This window comes from Strix aluco, chromosome 16, assembly GCF_031877795.1.
Source record: "Strix aluco isolate bStrAlu1 chromosome 16, bStrAlu1.hap1, whole genome shotgun sequence".
Classification (NCBI taxonomy): domain Eukaryota; kingdom Metazoa; phylum Chordata; class Aves; order Strigiformes; family Strigidae; genus Strix; species Strix aluco.
The window spans coordinates 6187388-6206213 of NC_133946.1; the positions used below are offsets into that span (position 1 = coordinate 6187388).

Here is an 18826-nt window from a genome sequence, read left to right on the forward strand (position 1 = left end):
GCTAAAATTGTTAATCAGTTGTTTATTATAGTCTTCTATCATGATTTAAGGATGTCGCCTAGCAAAACTGGAATTCAGAAAAATTACCATTCTGATTAAATATTCATGTCAGTGTTGCTTACAGTTATCTTCTTGTCTTCTCATTTCATCTACATCCTGAGCCATTGATCCTTCCAGAGAAGAGCTAGCCTGTACACCTGAGTTGAAAAAATGAGATTAAGAAAATAGGAACATGTAAATTCTAAAATCAGAGCTTAAATTTAAGAAATTGTTATGTCACTAGTGAAAGCAGTAGACCATAAATCATCGAAAATTTGAAAAGGGAGTCTAGATGTGCCTTGAGACCACAGAGTACTGCGTTAAGCGTCCAAGCCAACTTTAATCCTTAAATTTCTTCCTTACAATATTATGGTTTGAAGGCTCATGAGCACTCACTTTTCAAGTGTATGATTTTTTTTTTTTTTAAAATTAACTTTGAACATTTGGAATAATGAAGCTCAAAGGCTTTTTCAAAGATATCCAAGTTTATTACTGAAAAAATGCAATATTCAAATGTGTATGATACAGTAAGTAGTTGCATTTTTACATGTAAACCTTGATAAAGTAAACAGCATCTCAAAGACAAATTTATGCCAAAAGTGTCTTACAATAGTTAATCAGATCAACAGCTTTTTCCTCAGTGAATTCTTTTAGTTCTGGGGTATGTATCGGCTTGAAAAAGTAATCTTAAAACACAAAGAAACTGAAAACTGACACGCCAGAGGAACTTCTAGCTTGTAGTGCATAAAAGTCAATTTCTCTGAAACGCTCTGTGGTACTGTAATCTTATTTTAAATATTACTTACAAAGTGTGGATTTATGAATAGAAAAAATAGTTGAAATTTTATTCCTATTCCTTACTTAGAAACCAAGCTGTATTTAAATATTACATAAATTTCAAATATATACACATTTAAGAAATCTCTTATGATCATGATATTGCAAGTTAGCCAGGACTATCAGAGTAAAAAATGACTGAACTATGTTATTCAGTTAGATTTTACATGAGATTAATTCAAAGCACTGAAATTTCAGTGATACTACTCTATAGGTAAAAATTAGAGCCAACAGTTTGGAAGATTTTTCAATACAAAACTCTGAGTCATCTAAATAGAACACAAAATAAAAAGGCGGTCTGAATTTTTTTTCCTTACTAACAGAAAAATCATTGTGTTCTCAGTGTTTAGAATCTCATTAGCTTTAGACTGCATTGGGTTTAATCCTAGTTTCTCACCCAGTAGCATCCTAACAACTAGCTCACGGCAATAAGAATGCAAACTACAGAGAACATATAACATTATAGAGGTTATGGCAAAAAGTTAGAATGATCCAACAGAACTAACACAAGGTAATTTCCAGTGCAGTGAAGAGGGAATACACCATTAACATTTCAAGACTAAATCCCAGTCCTGGATTTAAAAAGCTCCTGTTATAACATGAAATAGCGAAGTGATTTCTCTACAGTTCCTTGTTGTGCTGTTAGAACTTTGTGCTGTTGTGGTAACATTGTGCTATCGTGATTATGCCAAAATCATGCCAATATAAATTTCTGGTAAATGTGGTAGCAATGTCAATATTAGAGAAAAATTGTCAATACGAGTCTATTATATAAATTTCAAAATGCTAGGATTGTGTAGGGTATTTGGGGCGCGTGTTGCGTAGAGAGGGACATAAGGAGTGCAAAATGTAGTGCTGGGAAAAGCGGCTGAAAGGACAGATCCAGAAACGGGTGGTGGCCTAACGGCACATGTGGATGCACCCCGTGCTTCCTCACACTGCTCTGTCCAACGCATACCAACTTGTAAAAAGCACCAGACAAAGTAGTATTTGTGCACTTTCTGCTTTGGCTTCTCAGTTAGGGACATCCAAAAAGAGCCTGTAAAACATTCTGCAGTTACAGAATTGCCCTGGAAATTGGACTCTCAGCAAGAAGGCATCATTTAATAAAACACTGAGGAAAAGTAAAGAATGAGCCAGAGGAGAACAAGAAAAGGATCAGGAGGTCTTTCGCCACGCTCTATCCTCAAACCCTTGTTTTGCAGAACCGGTTGGAGTTCTGGAGAAAAACTTGCCAAAGTGGAGGAGGCCTTTGCTTCCTCTGCTCACCCTCAGTCTTCACATGCTGGCTTGCTGCATTTATCCCAGCAGAACATGGGCTTTGCGAGTATTAGGTTGAGTATGAAAAGACTTAGTGATCTTTTTTCGAGCTTCTAAATTTTCCACCACAGGATTTTAGGTTTGCAATTCACTTAAACACTTTCAAAAAGTGTCACTGCACGCATTTTAGTCAGACGAAGTATGCGTTGGAACTAACAAAATAACAAGTCTGTCTAAACGTGGAATTCTGTTTGAATTCTAGTGTCAGCCTTAACACCAAATAAACATTATTATGAAAGGCTGGCTGTATATTTGTTTCAACCTTTACCCCCAAACAAGCAACATCAGTAGTTTATAAGGATTATAAAAAATAAAACGCTTCTGGAAGTACTGCTGCATTGTAAGTGATTGCTGATACCACTATTTTTATCTCTGTCCCTTTTCTCCTATGTAACAGTTAATAGAAAATGTGACTGATTTTCCATTAACTTTATTGCCTTCATATTTAGCTGTTTGTATAAAATGAGTTTTATTGATATGGCCATTGCCCAGTGTATGTGAAAAATCTAGTTTATAATAGTTTTAATGAAAATTTGTGGCACTTGCAAATTAACTATGTAAGAACTGTTTCTTTTCAATTTATGGACAGGGATGGTTTTCAGTTAATCAAAATTATATGATGCTTCTAAATATGTATGTACTAATTTGCCCCTGAACGAATTGTGACATAATGCAAAAGATTAATAAATCCCAAGATACCATGTAGGACTTGGCAGATAATGCCACTCGATCCCATGACTCCAGAAATTCTCTCTGGCAGCACTCCTGTTGGAGTCTGCAGTGGAAGAAGCCACAGCAAGGAAACAGCAGACGTACACTACTTACGTTTCACTGATCATCTTAACGGCACATTAAGAATAAAATATCACCAAAGTTTTTGCCTTTCCCCATATTAACACTCACCCTAAAGCTGTGTTTCCCAAGATATTTTTTCTTCTGCAAAATTTCATGAAGGAAACCTCAGGAGATTTATGAATTTATGCGTTAAAGTATGTACCTATTAAGCTATTTACACTAGGCACTCCAGGTATTTTTCTTCTGAGCTTTCAACAGGACACAGCTGAGCCCAACTGATCCTCAGAACACAATTTAGGATGACTTGGTGTCGGAAAAGGGCATAACAACTGCTGAAGTACGTTTTGTAGTAATGAAGATAGGAACTTTCAAAGAAACATCTAACAAAAAAACACCTATTGTCCATCATCACTATGGAAATTTTAGCCTTGTCAGCATCAATATTAACTTCAATGTTCATCTGAATTTTCTCTATAAATCCTTTAACAGAAAGGGGTAGGAAAAAAAAAAATTAAAATAGCCATCGTGTGGTTTGCCTTGTTTCCAAATATTAGCACTCTATCAGGAAGCTCGATCACTGTGCTGTGTTTCTGATAAGGAAACTGAATCACAGCATAACAAATCAGGAGCCTGTGCTCAACCTTCAGGCAACCCTGGTAGCGCTTAGTTGTGAATGCTGAGCTCTTAATGCATCTGTCTACATGGAGACAGACTTTGAGCTCTAAGAAGGAACCTCTCATTAGGATGGCTAATGAAGCAGAACTCTTTTTTTCCTTTTTTAGTCACCAGAATTCAGATCTCACACATTAGGCACAAATTTAGAATGAAAAGTCATTAGAAATGAGATGTGTATAATGTACGTGGACATTTTACTGTTTCTGAAATGGAAAGTTCTTTTGTCTGAATCAAGACACGGAATTTGGTTAGGAAGAATTAGACATTTTTGACTAATCCTTTGTATTTAAAAATATCTAGTTGCTCATGCAGTCTCTCTAAGGGCGCATGCATAGAGCAAAGTTGTCATAGATTAGATCTGCAGTGATCTAAAGCATTTTTGCACAAATTGAAGTTCCAAAGCTTTGTCAGATTTCACAAACGCAGCTTGCATGCAGTCTATTCATACTGGTCATTTGTTTGGAAAGACAATATTTAGAATATGAAAAGATCATTCACCATTCATAAAATACATTATTCCTGAGGACAGTGTGTGCCTTATATTTCAGTAAAATAACGTGCAGTCGATGCAAACAGCATACTAAACGAAGTCTAGCAAAAAGTTTTCTCAGCTTAAGCAAATGGCTAGATAGTGGCAAAACCTTTAGACATTGTTGATATCCTCCAAAAATAAAGGAACACACAGAGTGTTTCTCCAAAACTTCTTGTGCTTTTCCAGTGTGTAAAATGCACAATGTCAGATCTACATACTTGCCTTTGATATACTCTTATACACCAGTGTTGAAAATCATTAACAAAATATTTAAATCTCAAATACAAAACGTTTTTTCCTATGTCTTTTTTAAGTCCAATTGGAATTTGCCACAGCAGAAACAGGAAAGTATAAAACAATCAATCAATAATTCCTGATTTTTGCCTAATTTTATCCTGTATCTTTATACCTTGGGCCAGCCAAGGTATTTTGTTTTTAGAGCAAACATTAAAGAGAGAGCTCATCTATGACCTTCTGAAGAACTGGAGTACTGTCACTACATGGCACAGAAACAGAAGCTGTGACACATGGTTAATGCTGTCAAATGGTGCTTGATATTCCACAGAATGAAACAGAGAGACCATAAATTAAATCAAATGGTGTGATTCCATAAGCACTGAGGAGAGTGCACTAGTTATTTCTGACGAGGATTCCTTGAGGAACTTAACACACAACCCAGAATATGAAGGAACAAAACAGCCTTTCCAAAATATGGGAAGCTGAGTTCCAGCAGCCCTTTGTGACACAACTAACGCGTACTATATCTGATTAGACCATACCTTCCAATTTCTTTCCTCCTTTGTGCAATATTGCAGATACTCCTATAGTTGCCTTGTCTGGTCACAGAGAGCCGGAATTAACCAAGAAATCTCATGAATACGGTGAAACGAATAAAACTTAAGGTCTGATGCTAAGTCCCCTGAATACAATAGATCATACTCATCCACTCTGATGGGCTCTTGACTCTTAATTTTATATGGCATAATAAAATAAAATGATTGTGCTAATACATGTAAGGGAATTCTGGAATCACCCTTTTTGGTTCAATGGGGTATTGTAAGTAGTAAAAATCCAGGTCTTTTCATAAGCGTCTGCAGTGATTTTGTTGCAGCTTTATCCCTAAAAATAGTTAAAATTTGCAGCCTTTATAGTTACTGTGCTTTGTTGACTCGTCATTTTTTAAATTTTGCTCATCCAATATAGAGAAGCATTTCTTAAAATTGTACAAGAGAAACAGAATAATTGTAACTGTTTCTCCACTCCCTTCTCCACAAGTGAACCCTGAACACTCGTTTAAATTGTTTAAATTAAGTGCTTATCTTTTCCCACATTATGAAATGTTAGTAATAGACAATTTCATCACCAAAATGTGACTATAACCATAAGCAACACTGCTGTATGCACGTAAAACTGAAATCTGATTCTTTACATGAACATCTACCTTTTATAGTGATTTTATCCAAAAAGCCCCCCCAAACTGTTAAGAAGGCATACAAATAATATTAAAAAAATCTAAAATTAACCACTGTGTGTGTGTGCATTTATATACAATCTGTATACATATCTGCCTGCATCTAACTCCCATGCTTTGACTTATTTAGGCCAATAAAAGAAGTGCACGTTACTGGAGCATTTACTATTACAATAAGAAGAGCATTGTTATAAAGTGCTCTGCTTCTCCTTCCCTGAACAAGCAAGTCACAATGTTATACTGTATGTCTGATATATATCTGCATAAGCTTGCATACTATAAAGAGTTAATTGTATATTCAGGACAAAGTCACCGTATGAGAATATTTCAAGTTAGCATTCTGTGAAGTCATGGAATCATTGCTCAGACAGGTCAAAGGGAACAGTAACACAGCTAGACATCCGCATGCTACATCAGAGCACGAAAATGACAGTTCTTTCATCCCAGAAGCGTGTGGAGGTGGCCTTTCTGCACACCAAGGTGGAAAGACAACTCAACAGCCATGTCATTTTCACATATAGCTGCAATGCGGGCAATGCGATGTGTTCTCTTAGTGCTGCTGTTTTCTCTCTGAATTTAGACTTTTTGGTTTTCAACTAGAAGGATAAATTAATGACACTGATGTGCAAATCTTAAACTGCATAGTATATATTAAGCAGCCATAGACCCCGTTTTTAGGGTAGGACCACATCCACAATCTCAACAAGAGACTAGGACAAACCTGACATAACAGTAAGCCTGAAAGATCATTTATATCAAGTTATGGCCACAAGGGCAACAATTGCTCATTTCTTCAGAGGCATTACAGATGGAGCTGAGCAATCAGAAGCTGCAGAAGTAGTGGATATCATGTAGGTTGGTTTTAGTCATGCCTTTACTGTGTAAGTCCACAGGTAATTTTTAATTTTCATTACGCTGTTAGTATCTTGATGAACAGCATAAAACTTCACTGCCTTTTTTTAAACCAGTGTCCAAATTTTTAATCTGTCTGCACATTCCTGAGTGCCGATTCTCCATGGTGCTCACCACAGACCAGTTACAGGTAAGGCTTTTCATTTTCTTCATCGGCAGCATCTATTTTCCAGTTCCCACCAAAGCCTGCAACTGCACTGCCCAGCAAGAACATATATACACCGTGAATCTCACACACTGATGCCAGACTCGACTTCATTCTGTAACTGCACTCTTCAATTTCCAAACAGTGTATTTGTTGCATCATGGTAGTGACTAAGGCCATTCATGGTGATACTGTTTCCCATTCTTTTTCCTTTCTTTCTGCAAATGCTCCAGTTCAGCCTCATACATCATTTCCTGGACTAAGTATTTCTCTCTCCTCATTCTGTCACACAAGTCTTTGGGCATGTCTGGAATCAGGTAGGCAATGAAAGACTTGATTCCAAAAACAAGGTGCTGAAAAGAAGAACAAAAAGAATTGCTTCAAAGATGCATAAATATTCATTTCTAGGACCACATTTTAGGGTCTAAAAGTCTGTGGCAAAACTGGAACTGCAATTCAATTCATGACTGAAAAGCAACTCTGTGTTTTTTTTTTTTTTTATACACACACATGTATGGGTGTAAATGAGCGGTGTATCAGAAATGAGAAAATACTGAAGTCTTCTGAAAAAGTCTTCTGAAAATTCTTCTGAAAAACTAAGGGTATAGCTAGTGACCTAAATGAAGATGTGGCTACAGGATATGCTAGTTTGAATAACAATAGCAAACACTGCCTACAAGCAGTCTTTGTTAAGAGCTTGTAATCAAAGTAACCAGATTCCTAGACAGTATGTAATACCTTCTTCAAAGTTAGTACACACATTTTTACTTTTATATTAGGGTAGGATCATGTATAATTTTCCTGACACAGATTTTAATTTTATTATAAATGTGCTTAATGTACACATAAGTTGCATTTCTTATTTTTCAATAAAAAATGAAAGATTTGGCTGGGAACAAAATCTTTAGGATTATTACATTATATAATATGATGTATAAGATGACTGTAAAAAAAATACAATTTTGGAGTGACTTTAAAATCTGTGCATGCTCTGTCAATTCAGTTTGAAGCATCTGACTGGCAACAGTTTGGGCAGGGCAATTTTTTTTCTCACTGTAATGAATAAGCAGTTAACGATACTAACAATTTATTTACGGGACTACTGTAAAAAATCAACTTGGACTTTAAAGAGGTAGAAGGGAATTGTTCCCTTCCATGACTAACCTCAAATACTATGATGAAGGCCAGCCGTGCTGCCAGGACATGCCAGAACTGCAAAGTGAATTCATAGGGAGTTGAACTCCACGGTGGGGCTCTGTAATCTCTGTACCTGTAAAGCAAAGAAAAACCCTGTAAGTTAGCCTGTGCTCGAAAACCTGAACACAGTGAAGAGCTCTCCAGCTTATCCCAGATCTGGCTAAAAGGAAAGAAACTGTAGTGAAAGCATACTTCAAGAGGAATTCAACAGAAAAGGAGAACAGTCTACAATACAGGCAGTTAAATAGGGCTACTTATAAGATGGCACTTCTTGCTTCCAAAAGTCCAGAGCAAACAATTTTATTGTTACAAAGCTGTCACCTTGGAGTGTTAAGCTCAAGCGTGTGGACTCTAAACTCTTCCTTGTCTTTGCTTATAAGCATTAGAGATTCTCCAGACAAAGTCTGCATAAATGAAACACGCTTCTGTAACTTAAGTCAACTCAAGCTAACTCTCACTGTAAAACTATCTGAAACCAGGAGTGCACTCATGCAATGTCATATTTAATTTTTATGCTGAATTTCTTGTATTCATCTTGCATAACTGTTTGGGATCTCGACCTGGATTAGAGCCACAACAAAAATTTTAATTATTTTAATTAATAAACCTCAAAATGCTTAACAAGACTGAAATGAGAATTTTTACCCTTCTTGGCAGCTGGGGAAACTTTGAAATTAAATAATTTACAGAGGCATGAAAGATATGGCTTGCATGAGTCCTGGAAAACTCAGAACACAGGTTTCCAGTGCATTAGTATTGTATCCTACCACACAGTGTTTTCACCTGAGACTTCCATGTTGAACAAACTTGAACTCCAATGCTTCTACAGGCAAAAAATAAACTATTCTGCCAGTAATTTAAGCACTGACTTTCAATTTAATGCCTGTATTAACGACTATGCCTGTGTTACAGGAAGGAAGAGCATCGAAACATACCGGCAGTATCCTGAGTATCCCATCCCAAGTTCACTCAGATCAAATACTGATAAACTGCTGTTGACATACCCTTTTAAGCACCTGGAAGTAAAAGGCATAGGGTCAGGGCTTCCTTCATAAAGTGGTTATATAGCACAAATCCTGCATGTAAACATATTCTTCTATCATGTATTGTGAGCATACTATTTTATTTGCTTATCAGAACAAAAGAGATTCTAAAATTCTAAATTATTGGAAAGAAACAAGTAACATTTGTCTCACGGATAACACTGTTTAAAAATCTATTTTCAGTACTTTTCATGGTTTTGCTTCTTATCTATCAGCAGATATAAACCAAAAATTGTTGCTACAGTGTTCTTCACTGTCTCCTAAAATTACTGATCTTAGAAAGATGGCTAGAGAGGCAGTGAGCAGAATAATTTAACATCCTTGCAGAATCTGCCACCAATCATGCAGCATATACCAAAAAATGACAGGTTTTATAAGTTGAATCAAAGAAGAATTTTCACCAACAGTAAAATGAACAGTGCATATATACCAAACAGCCATCTTAAAGGCAACAATTTATTAGTATTAATGACAGAAATCACATAAATACATTGAATTATGCCTGTAGCAGTGAAATTTTTGTCTGTTCCTGGAAAACTATGGACACGTAAGACATCCCATCTTCTTGGAAATCTATCCTGTAATTTAACAAAGGGCCTTCTGAATGGCAATGAACATTTAAAAAGAGATCCATCAGGGATCCTATTATACCTTCTGAACCTTCAGGTTTGATGTGACACATCAAATCACTACTGGCAAAAGAAGAAATAGAATCGCATAGTTCTCTGTTAAATGGGTAGTGCACATTAAGCACTAATGTCCTTCTGCTATTGTCTCTTTTCATCTTATCCCGTCTCATTCTTTTTGCCCTTAAGTTCTCACTTCCTGTGATAGCACAGGCAGAGCAAATCTCTATTTTGAATCATCAGACATGAAGCAATGAGGGAAGGAAGGACAGACCCCTGTGGTTTGAGCTGAGGCAGTCTGTGAATGCAGCCGTACTGGCTTGCTGGACAAGTCTTGATGCTTTCACTGTTATCCTTCCTCCTCTGCAATTAAGAAGATCAGTTGTGCTTGTGAGACGTGTTACAATATTAGCAAAGTGATGCCTCCTTTTCTTGAGGTAACCCGGCTTGCCATATAAAATAGAAAAACCAAAAAACCCTCCAAAACCAGCTCCGCAAAGCACCTGTAGGGCACTGGTCTCCAAATGAGAGAGGGTGCCCATGAGCACTGTGGTCTGTTTAGATCATGTAAAAGGTCACGACAGACAGTGAGAAATGCAGAGCACAGTGCACCCACAGTTCAGAGACACTGGCAAGTGTCTGGAGAGAAGCGCAGGAAACCGGCCTGGTGGTGCAAAGACAGGCAAGACAACTTGCTTGAAGCTAAGATACACTATATATGGAGTTAGGCTAAACAGTGTCAACACCACTCTTGCTGGAGCTTGGCTGCAAGCATTTCTGAAGAGAAACAGGCAGGGAAGCTTGAGGGTGAACAAGCTTAGGATAAAAGAGGGTTCGGAAGCATATATATGTGTGTGGGAGCATAGTGAGAGAAGACAGTCCAGAACTGTTGCAGAAAAGAAGAAAACCTTATCTAGAGAAAACCTGAAAACTGCTATGATGTATACTGAACTTTGTTGTTTGGATTCAGAAGGGAAGACATGATTTCCTACTTATATAACCATGGAGTTAGTTTGCAAACTCTCTGGAGTGTTGAGTTACTTGCACTTAACATCTCTGAAGGTTTCCACAGACGTAAAAGGTAAAATGTTACCGATACATGTTAAGTATGTTAACACAAAAAGACAGCAGCAGAAGCGTGCTTCCGCTGAAATATTCATGCATATATAAAAAATATCTTATTTACTTTTCTTGTCTGTACCCTTGATCTGTACAGGGACCATATTTGTATGCGTAGACAAAACGTGGAATGTAATCGGAAGTAATGGCAATAACAAAGGCATTGGTGATGACAGCCAGAACTCCAATTCCTTCCAGAATCCCATACCAGATACCTAGAAGCAAGAGAAATGACAACTAAGTCATTAGTTTACTGCAGTCATATTAACACATTTAAAGTCATACTAGTGATAATAAAGTCATCATTAGTCATATCGTTTTCTTTTCTTATTGAGAAAGAATTATTCAGTCAGAAAAGCTAGTCAAGATTAAACTATGTTCCCACATTCCTGCCACCACTGACACCACCCAAATGAAGTCTTACAGTAGGGCACACCCTGCTGAGAAGAAATAGCTAAGCAACAAAGATATAACCATAATCTTTGGTTATATAAGCCAAACAAAATATTTTGGAAAAAGATTTCTTATTTTTATTTAATTCAGTTTTAAACCAAAAGTGAATTTAGTCCTTATATTTAATTTCTAAATTAAATAGATCTTGGATAGCATTTTAGACCTAGAGTTCCACTCTCAGAAATACTACTTAGCCTGTTTTCAAAATTCCAAATATTATGATCCCTTATTGAAAATGGAAAGGAAATTTGAGGAGGACTCTTAGCTAAGCAAACGAGCATCCTTTTGTTGCTTAACAGCAGAGTTGTCATTGAGATCCGTAGGTTACATTACCAATTTAACTCCTGATGCATGAAATATTTCAAGGGTTAATCTGCATTAAAGAAGGAAACACAAAGAGATGGTACCTGACAGTGCCAGTCATTAGGCTCTCTCACCTATATCTGTTGCTCTTGCAGGCATAGGTCTTCGCCACTGAGTGACAAACTTGTACGCATCTAACCTTATTTCTATGATATTGTTAAGCAATGCCAGGAGAGGTGCCAGTGGGAAGGCCGCAACGAAGATGGTGGTGAAGCCAAACTGTAAAACTAGACAGGCATTTCTCTGGTTACAAGTTGGAAATGCAAAAGGTCTTTTAATGTGCAACATAGTTCCAGTTTCTTAAGAAAAATGACACCTCCCTAAATTTGCTCACCCATCTCTAAATATTCGTCCATTAAACCATGGAGATTCATAGGCTGCAGATTCCAATCTTTTTCCCACTGAGGCAGAGAAATTTTATGCTCCATTAATTGCCCTCCTCTCTTCATTTTGCGACGTGACCACCAATTCTGTAATAAACTTTATTAGATAAACAGAGCATTATTGACTGTACTTGCTCACTAATTTATAATACTTGCTGGTATTGCTTTGAAGCAAGTGGGCCTACTTTGAATGGCACCTGAATGCTTACTTAGGTATTTTCTGCAAATATTTACAACATGATATAAAACACAATTCAAAGAACTTCCAAATGTTCTCAAAATTCTGCATTGTGATTTTAATTATGTCTTTAGTGTAGGATGTTAGGCATTGTAAAGATAAGCTTTTCAGAATATGTAATTTGCTTGCATGGACTTTTTTTGGTAGGATTTACCTGCATGCCTAAATAAAAAAAGAACAGGAAAAAATAATCATGCATAGCAAGAGCATTATAAAAGTACATAAGGCTTTATTTTTAATACTGTAAATGACAAACCAAGTAAGTGGACCTCAGTAAGAACTCCATGATGCTAGAATATATAGAATAGTTGAATACGTCTACTATTTTTGAACAAACCTAAAGATGTAGATGCTCTACAGAGCATTTTTTTCTTGAAGCAGGAAAAAGTGTCTAAAAAGGTGAAAGGTGCTGCTGAAGCTGCAAATTTTTAAGACTATTTTTTATAAAGCTGTACAGAGGTCTTTTCATAAAGTAGTTACAAATATTAAGTAGGTAATAGACTCACAAATTAAAGTGTTTTACAAATTAAAGTATTATCTAGTACTGACACAGGTGGCAATTAAAGCCTATTGTTTGTTTCTAGATAATACAGAAAAGAGACTGAGGATGGGAAATATAAATATTTTTATTGGCAGGCTGCTATTTTTTCTCAAGCTAACTTACTGTTGCCTCAGTTGCAAACAATGGTTTTGTCAGAACAAGACCCTGCTTTCCATAAACGAATGTTAGACCATGTTCTAAAATAAATTCTAGACAGAGTTGAGAAGCTGGTGGGCTAAGACAGGAAGCCTGATACTTCAAGTAGGTTTCTTGTTTTCAGAAATCCACATCTCACGATAATATAGTACACTGCCTCTCATTTGCAGAACGATTGCACATTGTGAGCATAACCCTTTCTGACATATTTTCAAGGTTGAGACTTTGATTTAATTAATATTTGATGAGCAACCTTTTACTGAAAACATACTCTTCCAGTTTCAAGAGAACTTTAAGACTCTCAGCCCATTACTCTCTTCAGTAGCTGAACAGCAGTTTATATTATGGAAAATGAAATCACAGTAAACAATTTAGATGGTTAACAGGCCTTGAGAGGCTTTATTTTAGAGCAGCAGTTAATGCTTCCCTTGGGAATAAAACTACAGTATGTGAGATGCAAAAAGTGAAAACATTCTCCAAACATAAAGATATTTTTCCCTATCACTGAATCACACTAATACACAATCGTGATTTGTAAAACAAATTTTAACATCTGAACTTACGGATAGCCTAGTTCCATGAAGTTGTTCCACATTTGTTTCAAAACCATAATAACTCCCATTTGCAAACACAGATCTATCAAGCAACCACTAGGATGACACTGAAATGAAATGGAAAAAGATCAATAGCTAAAATCAGAGAATTCCTTTCATTTTTATTTGTTCAGAGCGTAAATGAAAAATATTCAAATATGTTTGCTGGAAAACACTAACCTCCAGCTACAGAAATATTAAAATAATTATAACAGAAATATTAACACAGACTTTAGTTAAACAACCTCTAGACATATTTCATGTTAAACGATATAGTCCATTTCACTTAAACCAATACGTACGTACTAATTTCAAAAGAATGGAGCAATATTTCATTTATAATGTCTTAACTCTGAACAGACACTTAGTAGCTGAATCCCTGGTACCAGTATCTTAACTATATAAACTGACATATTAAAATATTTAGTAATTACAGAAACCTTTTTTAGACCATGGACTACAAAGTTATGGTATTTTACTCTGTGGCTACCAACGTTCAGCAGAAGAAACCAGTTTTTCAGAGATAAGAGGTAACTTCAGCATGCTAGAAATACCCAGGGAGGTGCAATTCTAACACATTTTCAGGCTAAATTTTGAAAATACTACTTTTCTTCATTTTAATTATAAAATCACACAGTAGTTTGGGTTGGAAGGGACTTCCAAAGATCATGTAGTTCAACCCCCCTGCAATGAGCAGGGACATCTTCCACTAAATCAGGTTGCTCACAGCCCCATCCAACCTGGCCTTGAATGGTTCCAGGGATGAGGCACCCACAACCTCTCTGGGTGACCTGTTCCAGTGTTTCACCTCCCTCATTGTAAAAAATTTCTTCCTTATATCTAGTCTAAATCTACCCTCTTCTAGTCTAAAAACATTACCCCTTGTCCTATTGCTACAGGCCTATTAAAAGTTTGTCCCCATCTTTCTTATAATCCCCCTTTAAGTACTGAAAGGCTGCTGTAAGATTTCCCCAGAGCCTTCTCTTCTCCAGGTTGAATAACCCCAACTCTCAGCCTTTCTTCATAGGAGAGATGCTCCATCCCTCTGATCATTTTTGTGGCGTTCCTCTGGACCTGCTCCAACAGGTCCATGTCTTTCTTGTGCTGGCAGAAACTCAAGAAGCTGATAAAAAAGCTGATGGCAATATATTTATGTCCTCCATCCAAAAATTCCACATACCCAGGAGATTCCAGTCATGTAGGACTTAGTAGTGCCTGTGAGGTAAGGGACTATCACTGTTTGCTTTTTCCAAAGAGAGAGGCAGAAAGAACTGCGTGTCTCAGGCAGAGTCACGCAGCACAGTGGAGAAAGCAGAAGGAAAAACACATCTCCTGTTTCCTATTCTTTGCTATAAATAACAGTTTACTCTTCACTGTTCTTAAACAGAATAATAAATCTTTCAAACTGGACATAATTCGTGTCCTTGAGCCATTTCCTTTTTACTCATGGAAATTACACAGGAGCACAAAATAGGATTGCTTACCTCTTCCAGTCTCCATCTGTTAAAAAGCTTGTTGTACTTTCCTGGGCGGCCTGCAAACCTGGGAAACAAGATTTCTGTTTCTCAGCGGACATTTCAAGAACACCCTGTATCAGTAGTTATTTCACAATATCCACTGAGCAAACTCATGAAATATAAACAGATTAAATCACACAGACTTAAATCTGGCATGCCAGAAGTTTTAGAATGGAAGTTTCAGAATGCAAACAAGGACCATCATTTTGCAAGCGATTCTAAGCTTTTATTATGTCCAGAACAAAAATCCTAGCTTCAGAGGTTTTACATGTTAGATACTCAGACTCTCTAATCTACTTCTAAGAAGATAAACCATTGCAATACACAGGAATTTACTGCAGCACAGGGATCTGCCTGCCCACATGAAGTGTGCACTGGATTGCACCCTCAGATGTACAAGCATAAAATGACTTCCAAACCCATCATAACTAAATGCCTTTTACAGTTCTAACAGATTCTTGTAGAACAAATTGAATCAAAATTCTTAATGACCTCAGTGAAAGTTATAAATGGGAGAGAACAGGCAAAAAACCATGCCTGGTCCTACTAGACACAGGAGGTAGCACAACACAAAGGAGTTTAGAAACTGAATAGCAAATGCACCACTGGATTTAACAAGCAGATATTACCAATAGCCTTTACTAGAGGGTTTGGGTGGGTTTTTTTTGGGGGGGGGGGGGGGGGGGGTGTTTGGTTTTTTGGTTTTTTTTTTTTTTTTTTTTTTTTTTCAAATAATCTTGAACTGAAATTATATTATAAGACTTTATAGAAAGTACTCTGAAATACTCTATAGGTTCTACAGGAATGATAAGTCTGATTGTAATGAAATTGAAGATTGCTTCAGATGAAGCAAGGTTAGACCTGTCCAGTATCTCATGCTCTGAGCTGAAGATACACACAAAGACTGGAGCCAGAATTTCTGCCTTCTACTCTTGTATAAGATCTGCCAGACAATATTTGCTATTTATAGAAATAGATCCTGGGAAATGTAACCAAAGGGGAATAAACAAGAAAAACATGAATAAAGCCTATTAGCACAGGGCTAAATACAGATCCACATTTAGGAAGTGGCTGTATTTTCAAAGGTTCTTGATTCTCATTTAGTAGGAAAGTCACGTACATAGACCCACTTTAAAAGAATATTTTTTATTGTCTAGTCTCATGAATAAAGATTTCAAGGATCCAACCCTCACATACAGTTAAAAATATCAATTTAGTGTTATTAATTACCCTCAGAAACTGACTCGCATCTAAATCTTACAGTTCAAACTGTTACTGTATTTTTTTCAAACCTATAAAATTAGCAAGGATTATGAGTCCTGGGCAAGTTTTCCTTTAAGTGCAAGTTAGCAAAGATAACTTACCTGCCAAGAAAAAAGGCAATGTAAAAGATGGAGCTGTTCAAGTTGACAAACTGGAAGAGGAACATTTTCAAGGCAAAGCTGTTCTCCCACTCAGATTCTGTTCTAGGGTGCTCTGTGGAAAGACACAATATACATTACACAAACACAAATAAAATGGAGTTATGACTAACTTAGCTCACAAACAACACTACCAAAACAAATGATGGTTTCAAGCCATGGTGCCCCATAAGGTTGCAGTTAATTACTTTTTTTCCCCCCTCAAAAAGTTCAGTCTGCAGGTCACAAAAACAATGCCCCAGCTCAAACTATGTTGGTTCTATGTGGAAAAATGAGATACAAGCCACATATTTTGGGAAAAATCAGCTTGTATACTTAAATGAAATCATTATTTTCTTTCCCATTCCCTATTATACATATTCAGTATATTTGAAAAAGTAAGAATATAAATCAGTGTGATCTGAAAAAATACTTTAAAATATTTTAATAATTTGACTATACATTCTGAATTTTTCTAACCTCTTCAACCGCCAGTTAAAAACACTGTAGTTTTGAGTTATCTTGCTTAATGCATGCTCTTCAGTACTTTAACCAGAAGAGGGAGCCGTTAAACCTAAGCAGCGAGCTTGCCTTTAAACTATGACGAGATCAACTGCATATTTTGACATGGGCGAAAAGAGACCGTGTGAGAAGAAACAGTAAAAGGTAACATATTGACATAGTAGATCTGAAATGCTATCTTTGCTTTCTTGTTTTCCATAAGCTAGAAAGCTTTACCTCTATGACTGGATCATGACTAGAGGCTTCAGTAGAAATTTTTAATGTGACAGAATTAGAGCTAACTTTAAAATTTATGTCTTAACAGTTTTATCTTGGACAATGTAATTTTATCTTAACCCATTTTTTTCAATACAAAAGTTAAATTAAAAAACTGTAAAAAAACCTCTAAGCATTTGAGAAAAATGGAAAAAAACCTGTTTTAGCATTCTAAGAAACAATATTTTGACTTTTGTTCCATTACAACAGTTTTTTCAATTTATACTGTAAAAAATAAAAGAAAAATAGAAGTGTAAGAATAAATTCCTTTCTTTTCTATTATTTCTTTAGTGAAATAATTGTATCATTTCTTTCTCTGGTATTTCTCACTTATTTTGGGAAATGCCAGAATCGTACTATGTACAGATGAAGCTTGCAAAACCCCATTTTATGGCAATAAAAGGTATATGCCACAGCTAGCAAGAACCATACCACTAGTAAAGATCTACATACCTAAGTCTGTCAGGAGATAAGCAACCTTTTCATATACCTAAAACAGAAATAAGACATGATATAAGTAAATTATAGCACTCCTGTCTGTTGTGATGTCAAATTCAGAATAAAAACAAGCACCAAAAGCAGAGGTGTTGTTGCCCTGCAGAATCAAGGTAGCTGAACAGAGAAGGGAGGGCAATGTTGTAGCTACATATGAATGTATAGTTTCCTATAAAACTATAGTAGTTCTTTGAAACTTTAGGAACTACTTTAGACCCATTCTCTTTATCCATGTAGATGTATGTATGTAAGTATACACATTAAATATACAATAAAGATAAATCAAGAGCCAATAGATCAAGAAGAGTGTTCAGACATCAATGACTGTCTTAATGAACAGTTAGATCCTCTAGCTTCAGGAACAAATCTATGTGATCTAAAAGTAGGCAGAAGCCTTTACACAATACAATTTTGCTTTGCATGAATGTGCATACTGGTGAGGACATCGGCCTCCTACTGAAACTTCCTTATCTGTCTACACATTGACTACCTCCAGTCTTTACTTTAAATGACACTTGGCCCAAGGTAGTCACCAACTCTGAAAGATACTTCCCTGAGTATTTACTACTAATAGCAAGTTACTTTCAATAGCTTTGGTGTTCTTGTTCACTTGAATGTACTTTTGATGACTTAGAATTATCATATATAATAACAGAAATAAATACGTGACAGGCTGCTCTGAAGAATGCTTTCTTATTGCAGCAAGTGCACAATCTCCTTAACAGAGTTAAAAGCCACTGTTTGCTGTCCTATTATTCTTTTTTACCTGTTTGTGCCAGCATGAGAATAGGAAAATGATAAATTATATTGCAGTTGAAGGAACAGAGTTTATATCAACGTACATTGTACTACCACAGCAAATGATTAAACCTGTGCTGTTACATGACAGGAAAAGCTTAAACTGAAATCATCTATCACAGTGATTCTAGGACTGCAACACTGATATCACAGCTGCATTTTACATAAGGGAAGAATTCAAAGTTATCCATTAAAAAAATCAGAAGAATTCTCAGCCAAGAAAATAATGTAGTTCCGTTCAGAGAAGAGATGTATTGTAAAAGGTAATGTAAAAAACAAAAATGTAAATGTAGAAAGCAGTAGTCTGTAACCACTGTGACTTGGTGACATAAGCAACGATGTGTAGTGACAAATTAAGTAGATATTAGAGAAAAACATTGACAAACATGGTATCAGAAGAG

General features: G+C 36.2%; 1 protein-coding gene across 3 annotated transcripts in view; it reads right to left on the reverse strand.

Moving 5' to 3' along the window:
- Positions 1 to 505: 505 nt before the first annotated feature.
- ANO3 (anoctamin 3) overlaps positions 506 to 18826 on the reverse strand; it is a 209198-nt gene continuing 190877 nt past the window's right edge. For all 3 annotated transcript variants that reach the window (XM_074842233.1, XM_074842232.1, XM_074842234.1), the window contains 10 exons: positions 17586 to 17622; positions 16320 to 16431; positions 14923 to 14980; positions 13409 to 13506; positions 11862 to 12007; positions 11602 to 11754; positions 10779 to 10926; positions 8859 to 8939; positions 7891 to 7996; positions 506 to 7079 (listed from right to left, as the gene is read on the reverse strand). In XM_074842233.1, the coding sequence (XP_074698334.1) occupies positions 6897 to 7079; positions 7891 to 7996; positions 8859 to 8939; positions 10779 to 10926; positions 11602 to 11754; positions 11862 to 12007; positions 13409 to 13506; positions 14923 to 14980; positions 16320 to 16431; positions 17586 to 17622 (1122 nt within the window). In that variant the 3' untranslated portion in view covers positions 506 to 6896. The remainder of the gene's footprint in view (positions 7080 to 7890; positions 7997 to 8858; positions 8940 to 10778; positions 10927 to 11601; positions 11755 to 11861; positions 12008 to 13408; positions 13507 to 14922; positions 14981 to 16319; positions 16432 to 17585; positions 17623 to 18826) is intronic.